Genomic DNA, 15,431 nt, shown 5'->3' with positions numbered 1-15,431 from the left:
CCGTTGAAAAAAATTTAAAAAGTCAAACTAAATACCGAAAGAAGTACGAGTAATTAAAACGGTAATATATATTCTTTGCTTAATATACCCAAACAGATTTTTAAAACGGAACTTGACAACATGTAGATTTTTCTAGAACACTTTGGAAAGCAAAAGACTGTACCACATTACAGGGGGATATTTATGTTTGCTTTTTGAATCTCCAGTTCCTTCAAGAACTCACCATCACCTTCCACCATTTATTTCTGCTTATTATATAAACCAACCACACGACCCTTATTCCTCATCATCAAAATAGAAAAATTCATATACATCATCCTGTTTCCTTTAAACAATGGCTACATGTTGTGGTATTTCTTCTTCTCCTCTAGTTTCAAACACCCTCATCTCAAAACCTTCACCGAAATCCGCTCGCCCCGCCTTCTTCGCCCAGCCTAATTCACGAATGCGTACCAAACTCGTCCCCATAATAAAAGCTCAATCCCAAAATGATCATAATAACTCCTCCATTGATGTTCAACTAAGTAATAACACCCAAAACAAAGGTGCCGCGGTTGAAAAACGTCGTCCTTCGTCCTCTTCGTCCTCCATATCCCCCTTTGGTAAGTCGAAAACCATATATATTTCTAAATATATATAAAAGAGAAACCTTAATTTCAAAATAAAGAAATTTGGACTTTTGGATAAAGTTCAACTTTTAATTATAGCCCTTAAATCAAAACGATGATGTCATATGCCTTTTTTAACTTTTTTAGATTTAATTTTAATTCAATAAATTAAATAATTTTTATTTTATAATATAAATTTGTAGATACTATTTATTAATGTTATTTAATATATATTATGAAAACTAATATTTTTTAAATTTTATATCATTTTTTATATTTAAAATTAACTTTTGACTTTTTTTAATAAAATTCTTTTTAATCGGTACGATACACAGATTGACATAACTTTTCAATAATTACTCAACGATTTTTGAGTTAATGAAGAATTGAAAAAAAAATACAAAATATAATAAGTTATCACGATTATGTATCAAAAAAATAGTTGTATGAAAATTGTAAACATATTATGCATAACTTTTAAGTTATATTAGCACACAACATGTGATGTATAGATTGGTAATTTAATTGGTTAATAAATTTTTTGTAAATAACTAAATTATTCAAACAAAACGTTAAAGCTCAAGTACAAACATATTCGGATGCATAAAAGACATTCAATCAAACAAAAACATTACTTAGCGAGACCGTTAACAGATGGTGTATCCATTGTTCCAACCGGACGGTCACCGTTAACGACCAGAATCTCAACAACCATCAATCTAACTTCACACTTTTTTTAGTAGCTCAATTTTTACCCAGTTCAACATGTCATTAATTATATATATATATATATATATATATATATTATATTCCCTGCGTATTACGCGGGGTTATAATCTAGTGTAATTCTACAAAGGACTAATTAATTGCACCAAATATAGTATTTTCAATTTTTTTTTCATTCTTAATTTAATTTATTATTAGTTGAAATCATTTGGGTTGCACCTAATGAGTGTTGTTGTCTTCACACCTATTTTTAATAAACCGAGCAAAATTTTATAAGGCAAACGCTATTTTTTTCAATTAAAAATAGTTGCGGCAACACTCGGTTTCTAAATGCTACGCTCAGAGCAGTTAGAAACTGTTGCAGCACCAACCAATTTCTCTTGTAATTAACAACATAAAATAGTTGAAAGAGATATGAATCTTAATGGAATCCTTAAAATAATACAGGTTTATTGGATCCATTGTCTCCAATGAGAACAATGCGGCAAATGTTGGACACAATGGACCGAATATTTGATGATTCGATGACATTTCCTATGAGGAGCCAATCGGGTTGGAACATTCGGGCTCCATGGGACATACAAGACGGTGAGAATGAAATCAATATGAGATTTGATGTGCCTGGACTATCCAAGGAAGATTTGAAGGTGTATGTAGAGGATAACATGCTTGTTATCAAAGGAGAACACAAGAAACAAGAGGAAGAACAAAAACAAAATGAAGGATGGGCTAGACAGAATTATAGTAGCTCGTATCAGACTCGGATTGATTTGCCGGATAATTGTGTAAAAGATAAAATCAAAGCTGATTTGAAAAATGGTGTTCTTTTGATCTCCATTCCTAAGGTTAAAGTTGAACGAAAAGTAATTGATGTCGAAATTCAGTAATTAGTGTGTAAATTTTACAGTTTTCCTGTGGAGAGATACTAATAAGATGTAATGATGTATTATCATGTATGGAAACCTAATGGAGTACTTGTTTGTAGTATGTATATAAAGTATATATGAAATTTATAAATAACATCAAGTTTTAATTTTCGATTTCTTCTAATTGTTCTTTTCTTTTTTGCCTAGTTTTTGGATGCATACATATGAAAGTGTCCTTTTTAGAAACGTCTAAGTTGGGTTGGATATTGTCTACGAAAAAGCTTTAATGTGGAATCATGATACAATACCCAACCCCTCATGATATATACCCTCATTAGAGTTGTAATTAATTGAGTATTTCTTCCAATAAAGTTCTAAATGTTTGTAGATAGAATGATAGATGCGAATGTAAAAATATGCGAAAGCTATAATTGGGAAATGATTAATGTAAATGAATGAAGCAAATTCTTAACCACGTCCACTTACGACTGTTAATCTAAAACTTTTGATTTTGAACTATGAAAAGTTATATTAACAACTCAATGTAAAATAAGTAGGACATACAAGAATGGTCTAAGTTGCAAGAAGTATAAAACAAAACCCATTGAAATATCGGTTTGACTCGGATAACACATAAACTGGGCTTCGACTGGGCCAGGCCCGAAAAATTCAATGATTGGTGGACCCCAGACCGAACTGGTTACGCTTGGTTGGGCTGCTCCTGGACAGGCTCATGGAGTACGTTTTTATCATACACCATGCGTTTTTTCAAAATACACCATGAGTACCAAAAGGGTGGATTGACTCATTTTTTCGTAACACATCTAATATTGCCAATTACGCAGTGTTGTCCACTAAAATAAATATCAAAATGCAAAATTTTCAATGTTTTTCATGATAATCCACATACAACATTTGAACAAATTAAAACTGAGTTAGAAATGGAGAGGATCGATTTTTAGCGGATAGGTTTTTCTACTTAACCTAAGCCTTACCAATAATCCATTTGATTAAAAAAAAATAAACACACTAGATCATCGGTATAATAATTAATAAAGGTTTGGTGCTGATGGGACAAAGGTAAAAAGTTTAATCTTCATGTATGGCAAATCAAGGGCCCTAAAATTGTTTGGAGAACATAAAAGTAGTCTATATTGGGTGTTATTTTATACCGGTGTTTCGAATGAGTATGGACACCAAAGCAAATAACATTCACTTTATGGATTGGTTCATACTTCCATAGCACCATTCGGCTTTTTAAACCATCAGATTAAATAATTAAATTTTTTTTTTTTTTAAAGGTGAATTTCACTTGAAAACTTCGTGTCGCGATTCGACAATACGTTATTTTAACCGGGTCCGCGCTAGAGAGCTCCCTCAAAGTAGAAATGTCTATTTCAAATACCCAATGGGGGAAAACCCCTTACTAATCCGCCTGAATGCACGACGATTAATAGGGGTAAACCTTGATCCCTCAGACTTAAACCTGAGTATACACAAATCAAACCCTCATAGAAGGACTATATACATATCTCAAAGTTGATGGAATAGAGATTCAAACCTGAGACCTATAGGTCCAGGTAACCCCAAACTATTCCACCAACTTAGATGATTAGATAATTAATTATATACACAAAATTGTATCGAATCCTCAAGGAGTTTAAGGCGGTGGGGCATACTTAGGAAGTTTCACTAATCCATCGATTCCTTAATAAATAATCTGGAATAATTTGGAGTCTTCCATCCATAAAAAGTAATGCCTTGCTTCTTCTTCTTCACAAATTCCTTGCTTTCTCGATGGTTCTACATATTATTCTTCATCGTCTTCCTCATCAATATTTAAACAATTTTATCTCTTATTTTGTAGTCATTAGACAAAAAAATCACAATCAAAAAATAGCAATTCTCACAATGTTAATGTCAATATTTAGTTCCATTGATGCTTTTTGTGCCGAATCAATCGGGCGAAAGCTTCATGTTACCAATGCCAACATCAACAAGATAGAACAAAATCCTTCTTCATCATTAGATAATGTGATCATAAAAGCAGAAGATGGAGAATCAAGTAAACAGTCTCCATCTTCGTCTTCGTCTACGTCTCAAAATGTTAAAAAGCCCACATCGAAAATGAAAATCTGTCCTAGATTCGCCCCGGAGTTGGATGGCATCAATTGTTTTGAGACAATTGTACCTTATTAGACTATTAGTATATATTTCTTCATTTAAAAGTTGTAGCCAAATTTCACCTTTGTACATAGTATTAATATTAATTTCCATGATGTTAAATGTTGTTCATGTTTTGTTTTCGGTTTTATTTCGTCTTGAATCATTCTAAACACAGAATCATATGATCTCATTCTAGCCCAATCTTCATTTGGTTGTACCAGTTTGCTAACCAACTTGTAATGTAATTATGATTAATTTTTGGATGAGGATTCGCTCATAATTTTCCAACTTGAGTTAAGTTAGGGAAATAAAATCAAGGGTCAAGATTAGAGATGGCAAAAATACCCGTACCTGACGGGAAATCCAATACCCGCACCCGATTTGACCGGAGAATCTCTGAGTTGACCGGGGATGGGGACGGATATGAGGATGTAAATCTAATCCCCGATGAGGATGGAGATGGGAAACCGTAAATCCCCGATCCCCATACCCGAACCCGAAAATACTATATATATTTATTAGAATCACTTTAAGTTCTTATTTATATTCTAGAATCAATTTTAAGTTTAGAACTTTTATTTAGTACTTTTTGTGTTGTATACTTTATTAATCATTTACTTAACATATATATTAGTTTATATATACAAATAAAATATTGAAATACACATTTTCCTACATATTTTATATCAAGATAAATCCATGTTCATCAAAAAAAAGGTATCCTCGATACCTGACAGGGATCTCCGATATCCGATGAGGACGGGTATAGGGATGTAATTTAGTTCCCCGACGGGGATGGGGAATACGAATGAAAATCGGGTACGGGAATGAGGATTGAGATCCCCGACAATCCTGCCCCATTGCCATCCCTAGTCAAGATTCAATAAATCATATTTAAATTTTGGTCCTTAATTTTCATATAGGGGAAAAAATGCTTTAACTTTCAAGTTAGAACTATCTCGAAGGAATTTCCCCATTAATTTTGTGATTGTAATACAATACCATCCAATCCTATTATACATCTACCGAAAGCAGAGATGTCGCTTTCAATATATGAATGCAATAAATATAAATAGCTTAAAATCCAGATCATCAATATCAAATTGTCTTTCATGTCGATTACAGCATGTATAAATGGCTCTAGACTAATAAGGTCTTACGACTTGGATATGATCTTTTAACGAAAATGATTATCTTGATCTTTAACTCTATAAATTTATATTTGATTAATTAACAATTAATAATTCTCAAAAGTGATATTCTTGCGAGTCCCTATTGAAGGATATGGTACTAATTATACTTGGTTAATTGGTAACTTTTCTGGTTAATAAATTTTAAACAGTCATGAGTAATGATTTATAGAGTTTTTATGGTAGCTTCACTGACCCAAGCTAAAAATGACTCATTTTAGTCCGAATGCACAAAATAAATCATTAACTACGAACACGGATTTTTGTTTGATGATTTGGTCATTCAGTTATAACTAATTGATGATATACAATACCTATATAGGAATGAGTATGGATCGGTTTTTGACCCAAAATGGAATCCAAAACAGAAGTTTTAGTTATCCAATAATCAAAAATCAAGACCGATCAGTTTTAGGTGTTTCGGAAAATTTTGGTTTTGCGTATTCTGGGTGCTCATAGGTTTTCTTTTTTGACATTTGGTTTTTGTTAACACTTATTCACTTGCTAACGCAGTGGTTGGACACCCTGGATGTTATAACAAGGGTCACATGTTCGAATCCAATTTCGAGTATTGTTACTAGCCAATATTCTTGGTGTGCAAGTTGAATTTACCGGGTGGGGCGGGCGGAGGAAGGGATCGGGTAGGCCCTCGGTATCCAGTCCGGATATCCATGGTCCGGCCTTTCGCTGTTCTAAATTAAAAAAAAAAAAAGAGTAGATGATTGCAACAATTTGAAAGAAGTTTGGACGAAGTTATGAACTGTTTTATTTTACAATTAGTAGAAGTTCAAAACCTAAACGAGAACTCATTAACTACATGAAACCCAACATACTTCAAACTTCAAGCACATATGGAACTATGGTAAGTTTGTAGACCGATGAAGTTTAAAATACCGAACTTCCACTTTATTTCTATCATATCCACGTACAACATATATTACTTAAAACGAAACGGGCCGGTTTTTAGATGGTTCTTCCCCGTAAACAACACCAAACCCAACTAATCGGTTAATCAAAAGTCAACAAATGAACCATCGGTTTTGTAATGGGTCAATTCCGATGAATTAGTTTTTAATGGTTTCACTTCTTTTTTTTCTTCCTTTTTGAGTTTTTTTTTTTTTTTTAACTTGTCACCTCTACCTGAAGTATCAAAATTATCGATAGCACGAGCACCTATATCTGGACATATATTTCTATTTGGATACCACAAAAAAGACTCAATTGGGACAGTAATATCACCGCCGGGGTCCAGCTTGACTCCCTAAAGCCGCAAACCTCTTGGCAACACCAAACACGGCGGCTTTTGTCAAGAGACCACGGTCAATACTACATGCCATAATAACAGCTCCACCAAATACTAAAAGCTTAGGCACATTCATTCCCACGATCTGCTTCTCTTGCCGGACAGCCACTTTGGTTTCTGTCATTTTTTCATCTTGATCTTTATCAGATTCTAGCAAAGTCAGGTGGGCTTCATCAATTTTGGTACTCATCTCGGCCATGACAACATGAGGTGATATACTTTTTGACAAAGATCGTTCGTTTTGATATAGCCGAAAGCCGCGCTCAACTTTCTTGGCTGCTCCCCACATCCCTTGCCGTACTCCAAATTTTGCAATTTCCCATGGGATGCCCATGTCTTCATGATGAAAGAACGTTACCTCGCATGCTGGCTTTTCACTCCCGGTCTTTGATTCCACTGTTATCAAACACATCATGTAAGTTCACTAGAAATATCAACAACTTTAGCCAGACCAAGCATGTTTGACTCAGCTACTTATAATTGGGTCAACTTGGGTAGAGCTTATTCAAGTAGTTAAGAGGGGAATGGCAGTTGACAGAGTCAAACATTTGATAGTTAGCTAATTCTTATTTTTGCTACCACAATACAACCTGCCAATAATTTCATTCAAGGAGTAATGAATGAAATAATAAGTGTAGAGCTTAAACCGACCCAGCACATTTTGCCTAGTACTAAAAAAATGACTTATTCTGACCCGTTATCCAATTTGCCTATCATGCTACCTCTGATTTTAGCCAACAGCTTAATTCAGTATCGACTCATTGTCTCATAAATGCATTCAAATAAGAATAACGTAATTACCTGATTTAATGAACCAACTTGAATAATAAAGATCAACACGTCGTGGTTTCTGCTTCCTTGGAACCAAAGGGCAAGGCACTCCCTGGAACAAGAGTGAAGTTGATGATTCAAAGATCATGTAAGAAAGCAACCAAAAAGATATAATATAAACGACGTCAGGAAGGAAGTTTCGACTTTATTATATTCATATGTTTATATTGCTATAATACCTTTGTCACACAGTAATAGGATCTTCCAAGTTCCCATATGCGACGGGCTATTGTGTATTCTCTATCACTGCAGAAAAAAGGGAACTGTCCAGAAAAGAATTAGAATACGAGTGTACATGGAAAAAGGAGCTGAAGAGTACATAAAGGAAGCTTAATTTATATACCTTTCGTATCCAATGTACTACACTCGTGCCTGTCTTGGGGAATTCTTCTAGGGTTGTAGCATGTAAAAGCATATCATCCCACTTCAGTCGAAACTCATCATCCCAAAAGAAATCCCTCATGAGTTCAGGTGTGGCATTTTCATACACAGTCTTGCTGCAATACTGAGGAGGGCCTGTCTGCCAAGATCCAAGACGAGAACAACTGAATTACTTCAAAATAAGGGAATATTTGGTTGTGTGTTTTAATATTAGTTATGCTAATTTCACACGAATAATATTAGTAAAGATTGCCCAAAATAATTCTTGGATGTGTTCTTGTTGTTTGAAGTAGTAAAAAAGGGTAAAGGAGGGCACCCTGTCCCCGGAACCACATCGGATCCCCATCATCCCACCCCGTAAGGGTTATGATGCCGGTAAAATACTTTCACTTAATACACCCACATGATTTGGGCATCCCCAAGGATTGAATCCGCGTCTCTCAACTTCACATGCGGGCCCAAGCTGCATTGGTAACAGGTACCACTCCATCTAATGATGGATTGGTTGTTGTTTGAAGTAGTAATACACTCATAGTTGTTAATACATACACATGAACAATAGGAACAATATTTTTGTTAATAAGAAACAAGATATGTATTGTGACTTGAGAAATGGAGTAATTACGTGATTTCACTTTATCTATACTAATCAAGTACTGTTGTAGCAGTATGAAACTGATTATTCGGAGTTTCAATTGCTGCTAGTGTGCAACTAATTATCTAACCTCCTAAACAACCGGGCAGTTAGCAGCAAAGCCGAATGAAATTCGACTTCAAAATGCATTTGCACACAGTTCAACAGCGAATAGCATAGAAATTATTACCATGAATGACACATATCATATCCACTACCACTGACCTCAAAAGAATTTAAACAAAAAGTCTAACAATGTAAAAACTAAACCTATTAAGCTCCTACAAAAACCCCTTCCATTCAAATAAGTCTCTCCTATGGTGCTAGAGAAGGTACTTATTTCAGTATATAATAAGCAAATAAGTACATATTTCTTTTACATTCAAACACTAAGATAGTGCTTATTATGCTTAAAAAACGCAATAAGCTATAATCACTTAAAAATTTCAATCACAAAGAGCCATCTATATTAACAAAATATACTTGTTATCTATGCTAATTTTCCATTTACAAGCAAACGCACGAAATGCTATGAAGAAAATACCTCGGGATCTCTTTGCCATGCTTGATAATGCATATTTGGTGTTGAACAATCCATCATATGCTTCCATGGTGGACCACCATCTCTTTTTTCCACAAGATGCCATAGATGCTTCAAATCTTCATCTTTAAGAAGATGGTTTTCCTCTTTTGCAACATTTGATGAACTGGCATATCATAAATAAATTCATGACAAAGCCTTGATTATTAATGAACTTCACTAAATATAATGCTCTATATCTCAAAAGAGCTATAGGTATGGTCACAAAATGCAAAATCTTATGGCTTATCATCAAAAGCTTATGGCTTTATTTTCTTTATGGAAATATAAGCTAATAAGCATAAGCCAAAGAATTACCTAAATTCTAAATTGCTAGTATCAAATTAAGTCCACAAATTAAGCTAAATTTAAACACACACCTAAATTCTAAATTTCTAGTGCCAATATATATAATATAAGTATATAAAATCTTGGAAAAATGAAATAGAATTACCTGATATTGGGATTATTGCTTGAAACCAATGTGGGTGTTTGGTTGACAGGGGAGGGAGGTATGAAACCCATACCAGAATATTGAAATTTGCCATTATGAATGCAAAAGTTAGCCCATTTGGGTTTCCATAACCAACCAACCAAAACCCCAACAAAGAAACCAAATCCTAAAAACACCAACATTATCATCATCCTCTTTACAAATTTCCACAATGTGGGTCTTCAAGCAAATATATACACACCGACCCACAAAGATTTTATTAGAACTACTTTACTAGTATTATATATAATATAACAGATAGATAAAATATTAAGAGAAAGTGAGTTGAAAAGATAAGGGAAGAATAAAGATGGGATATAGGAACTTAGGAAGATTTTCTTATATATATTGTGGGTTGGTAAAAAGTGGATAAGGATGGAATATGAGATGAAGGCCGCCAGCCAGCCAATGTTGTTTGTTTGTTGAAGATGCAGCAACAAGCTGAATAAAGTAGAAAGTATTATGGACCGCAAATTTGAAATTTCAGCTGGAACTGGATGAATCAGTTGTGGCCAAGTGTGTCACATAAGATGATGATTCCTAGGTTTGTTTGATAAGTGTGAGCCCAATTTGAAGTCCACGTATCTTGTGGTAATGCCAACCAATGAAAAATAATAAATAAATTAATAAATAATTTTTGGTCGTTCACTTTTTTTTTGGTTGGTATGTTTGTGTTTAGATTGAACGGAGCGAGGCCTGAAATTACTTTTTTAACCCGTGAGAACGCTCTAGAATGTTTCGGGTCGTCTCGCACATTGCCCCAAGGGGCTTTTAGAGAGAAAAAGAGGATGGGGAGTGAGAAAATGGACGGGTGTACACTTTTTCTTTTCAATATTATTGTTATGTATGTTTAATTATTTAATGCAAGTTCTTTAAAAAAGGGGTAAAACTAATGATTTTCATCAGGTCAACCGTTTAGAAATGGGGTCAAAAATATGAAAGTTTCATTATTTTAATAAGATTAATTACATATCGAGTCATCGAGATAACCTTGTGGCAAAACTATGTGAGTTATCGAAAGTTGCATGTGTGTCTATGATAGAGTAGTTAAGCACATGGTTAGTTAAAAAATGCTAAACATGAGACAGAGAAGTGTTGGTCAATTTGGTTGATTTGTATCACTTTAGGATTGTGTTGGTCTATTGGCTGATTAAAGGTGACTTTGATTAGAAGGTAGCATATATCATCACTTGCATGTATATCCTGATTAAGAACAATTCAAATAGTATGTTGGTTGATATTTCAAGTGTTCAATTGATTTTGACTCGACTTTGGTGTTATTTTTTTTCCTATATTCAGTTATTAAATTTTATACTCTTCTATTGGAGTTCTCTTGACATTTTAACTAATGTAATGTGTTGTTATATAATATAATAAAAGATTTGTTTTAAGCCAAAAATGAGTAAGTGTTAGGTACTTTTTAGAATTATGCATTCGCTTTTGACAAATTTTGGCAAATAAATCTAATAGGACTTGTGGCACTTTTTGATTGGTTGAAAAAGGAACCAAAACTTGTCAAACTTTGGTTCGTTGGCATAACACTTTTGCCTCTTATGAGATGTTTGGTAGGAGTGAATAATAAGGAATGAAAATGTAATTATCAATGAAAATTATGAGAAAGAGAATGAGTAATTAAAAAGATAATAGATTCTATCGTTTGGTACAAACAGATAATGGTTATAAGAGAAATACAAAATTCTAATTTATAATTAAAATTAACACATATAACATCCACACACAATTTTAAAAAAAAAAAAAAATCTTTCTAACCCATTACCTATAATTTGTAGAGAATGGAGAAAATGAAAATTACTCTCAGTTCTTCATTCTCGATTCCATTCTCTGGTGGAATCAAACAATAGAAGTGTTTCTCCTTCTCTTTCTTCCCTTTTCATTCCATCATACTAGGGTTTTGATGCCCCTTTGACCAAAATTGTCCCTCTTTGATCGTAAGCGTAAACTCAATTGTCTTGATCATTTCAAAAAGAAACCGAGGCTCATTAAATTATTTTAACATCATAAATGACTATAATTTTTCAATAGTATCCAACGGATATAATATGATCATATTTGTCCATATAAATTTTAATTGGTTTGATTTTAAATATATTAATATCTATTTGGCATTTCTTTCAACTAGTTATACTTTCGCACTTCAACCATCGTCACTAATCTTTTGCCTCTAAACGTACTAGAACTCGTAGAAACGTCAAATTTCACTTTATTCATCTTAAACCTTCCAAAACAACATGTACACGTACTATATTTGACGTCAAATATAGACTATCTCTGATACGTACATGATCGATATTGAACAAAAGATCAACAGCCACAAAAGTACATCGGAGGGAATGCTCGGGGTGACGGTTGTTACATTATTCCCCATTAAGAGAATCGAAATATCAATTGCTAACAACTAGTTGTAGGTGATTTGGTGTAAGGGCAATTCATTTTAATAATATATATATATAAAAGATGATATGAAAAATCCTAAGTGACATACTGATGAGCGTCCATTATGTGATAAAAACTCATATTGAAAGGCTTCATTTCGATGTCTAAATGAGTTATTATTCCGGAACTATTGGTACTTAATGAATCGTATGTTTATGTAGGTTCACGGAAGATGCGAGAGAGAGTAAATGGCATCAAGTGGCTCAAGAAGGATCGAAGCCTATGAAGTTACAAGACACAAGGAGGTGATTCAAGAGCCGAACGAAGACGTGTGAGCAGCAGTAGGAGCCACTAGCGCAGCTAGCAGGCCCAGCCAGCTCCGTTGGGCAGCCCAGTTTAGCAACCGACTTTACTCTCTATTTAAGCCGAACTAACCCTCAAAACCCTAAGAGAGAGCCGATTTAGCAGCCCTAGCCGCCCACCATCAATCCTAGGTCGACTTTGCATATTTCCAGAAGGTTTTGGAGCTTCTAACGCCTTCCAATCTTCATCCTCTTAGCTTTTCTATTTTACTTTCTTTTGTTAAACAATGTCTTTCATCTTTTCAAACTTTGTTATTTCATTAATAATGCTAAGCTAGTAGGCTGAATACTTGAATAGATGAATGTGATCATGTAGACGTTTATTGTTTTACAGTGTTTTACTGTTTATCGTAGATCCATGTTTTACTAGTTTTTCATAATATTATAGATTCTATATCTGAATATATTAGTTTAATTCTGATGGTTGTCTATGATCATATACTAGGACTAATGTGCTAGGATGGAAAACACTAGTCGGTCTATAACTAGATGTAAAAGGTGATTCACTTGTAACCGAGGGATCTAGAACCATAGTAATTAGAATGAATAAAATATGATGCTTAACAATGTCAAACGCGATCCTTTGACTTGGAAACGAGCACTGTGGTAACCGAAGATAATTACTATCTGGTCATGGCTTAAGAGTCGGGTAATTAAAAGATGAATTAGTAACACAAACTTTAGGTCAATAAAGCTTAAACAATGAATCTAACGAGAATTTGTTTATAGGGTAGTGTGAGTCTAACGACAGCACTAGTAATTAGGCAAAGTGAATCTAATGAGAATCTGGGTCGTGATTAAGTTTCTAACAGTCTAACAAACCAGTAGGATAGTATTTGGTCGTACCATGAGATCGGAGATGTCAAACAAGTATTTTAATTTAATTACTGTTATTTGCTTTCTTTTCAAACATTTTCAGACTAAACCTCTCGCTGAATAATCGGTTGTGACTTCTATTTACTTTTCAGTATACAATTAGTTTAATAGGAAATTGTGACAACCCCCAACCGCTAGAATTACACGTATTATTAGATTAGGTAGTGTAAAGCATCCATGCGAACGATCCTGTAGCTTATTACTAGGCTATACTACACTGACCGGGTTCTCTGCTTGTAAGTGTGCGTGGTTTAAGATAGTTATTTGTACAACATTTTATAAATTTAAAGACATAAAGAAAACCACCATCACATACGTATCTAGATAGCATTTAGGATTTTTATTTAGTTGTAATTTTTTCAAATATTTTGTATTTTTTGCATGTCATGATCATTAAAGTAAATTTTGTATATATCTCTTTATAACATTTTATTTAATCTCTTTATATTTAATATGTATCCATAGTTAATTTATTTAATCTCTTTATATTTGATGTGGATAACTTAAGGCTAATATGGCTTAAATTTTTTAGTGTCAACTAAGTTTTTTAAGTTTTTTGGTTATACGTCACTTTTCTATTTTGTGATATGTTTTTAAAGAAAATACTTAATCAAATCTAATATTTAAAGATTATATAATGAATAAAAGTTTTTAAATGTTAAACTTAGTGACGTACTTATTTAAGTTATTATCTAGAGTAATAATTATATCGAATTATTTTAGCATTAAATTAATATAATATAGTGATATTGTTTTGTTTTCATCCTAGCTTTTAATTTCAAAAGATCCTATTTTACCTTTTGGTTATTAAATAAAAAATCTAATTTTTTATTCAAATTCAATAAATTATTCGTTTTTGAAAATTAACCTTTCGTTCATGATTTATGAATTGAATTTGAACTTATATTGATTGCTTATCTATGAAGTATATATTTATTTTTTAAGTTCATTTGTTGTTACATGGTTGTATGCTTTAAATGCTATTCCAAACGAGTCAATTGATTACTATTAAAATATATTCATTTATGATGTAACTGCATTTAATAAATAAATTTACATTTGAATATTGTTGTTACAAAATCGTAGTGTTAAACTTTGAATTTGATAGATGCATTATTTAATTTTACTAAATTTTTACGTCAAATAAACTAATGTGGTTATTGTAAGAGTTTCCATATCTATGCTTATTTTCAACTCCCCAAAGTATTTCGTCGCTTACTATGCTCGCACTACAAGAAAAATGTCGATTAGTGACCACTTTGTTTAGTGACAACTAAAACTTGGTCACTAATAACCTTATTTAGTTACCATTAAGAAAAAGTGATCACTAAATTTGGTCATTAAACAAAATTAGTGCTCAAAAAATGACATTTTTTTGTCTCTAAACAAAATTAGTGACAGACCTTTAGTGACGAAAAATGACCACTCAAAATTTTGGTCACTAATTTATCATAACGACCAAAATTTGGTCACTAAACAAAATTAGTGACGAAAAGTGACAAAAATTTGGTCATTATGATAAATTAGTGATCAAATTTTGAGTGGTCACTTTTCGTCACTAAAGGTCCGCCACTAATTTTGTTTAGAAACCAAAAGATGTTATTTTTTGGCCACTAATTTTGTTTAGTGACCACTTTTTTTTAATGGTAACTAAATAAGATTATTATTAACCAAGTTTTAGTTGTCACTAAACAAAATGGTCACTAATCGACATATTTCTTGTAGTGTCTTTTTCATATTTGTGTTCCTAGGTATAAATTAATTCATTAAATGCATTTATTAAATGTATTTTTAGTAGAATATATATGTTAGGCATTGGGTGTGTTGATTGTCAATATTTGTAAATTTATAGAACAATTAGAGATAGAATGCTTTAATAAGGATTGAATTAATTAGAGATAGAATGCTTGAATTCAGAAAATGAGAAAATCGGTGATGAAACCTTTTATAAAACTTTTGCATTCAAATCCAATGTTAATACGAGTAGTTCTTTATTATTACTGTAGAACAATTCTCTCGAT

The 15,431-nt window shown here is 32.8% G+C and overlaps 3 protein-coding genes across 3 annotated transcripts; 2 read left to right on the top strand and 1 right to left on the bottom strand.

Moving 5' to 3' along the window:
• Positions 1 to 311: 311 nt before the first annotated feature.
• On the top strand, positions 312 to 2,313 carry LOC122585962 (small heat shock protein, chloroplastic). Its single transcript, XM_043758077.1, has 2 exons — positions 312 to 602; positions 1,782 to 2,313. The coding sequence occupies exons 1-2, from the start codon at positions 335 to 337 to the stop codon at positions 2,219 to 2,221; spliced, it is 708 nt and encodes a 235-aa protein (XP_043614012.1). The 5' UTR covers positions 312 to 334; the 3' UTR covers positions 2,222 to 2,313.
• Positions 2,314 to 4,009: 1,696 nt separating this feature from the next.
• LOC122586058 lies at positions 4,010 to 4,495 on the top strand. The gene has a single exon (XM_043758169.1). The coding sequence runs from the start codon at positions 4,112 to 4,114 to the stop codon at positions 4,397 to 4,399; it is 288 nt and encodes a 95-aa protein (XP_043614104.1). The 5' UTR covers positions 4,010 to 4,111; the 3' UTR covers positions 4,400 to 4,495.
• A 1,945-nt stretch (positions 4,496 to 6,440) lies between these two features.
• Positions 6,441 to 10,082, bottom strand: LOC122606234. Its single transcript, XM_043779199.1, has 6 exons — positions 9,740 to 10,082; positions 9,250 to 9,412; positions 8,034 to 8,210; positions 7,870 to 7,953; positions 7,661 to 7,742; positions 6,441 to 7,255 (listed from the first exon to the last, which is right to left on the bottom strand). Exons 1-6 carry the CDS (start codon positions 9,928 to 9,930, stop codon positions 6,792 to 6,794), a joined length of 1,161 nt encoding a protein of 386 aa, XP_043635134.1. The 5' UTR covers positions 9,931 to 10,082; the 3' UTR covers positions 6,441 to 6,791.
• Between the last annotated feature and the right edge of the window lie 5,349 nt (positions 10,083 to 15,431).

This window comes from Erigeron canadensis, chromosome 1 (genome assembly GCF_010389155.1).
Source record: "Erigeron canadensis isolate Cc75 chromosome 1, C_canadensis_v1, whole genome shotgun sequence".
NCBI lineage: Eukaryota > Viridiplantae > Streptophyta > Magnoliopsida > Asterales > Asteraceae > Erigeron > Erigeron canadensis.
Note: the sequence above shows the minus strand (reverse complement) of the source record. Positions and strands in the feature narration are given on the sequence as shown.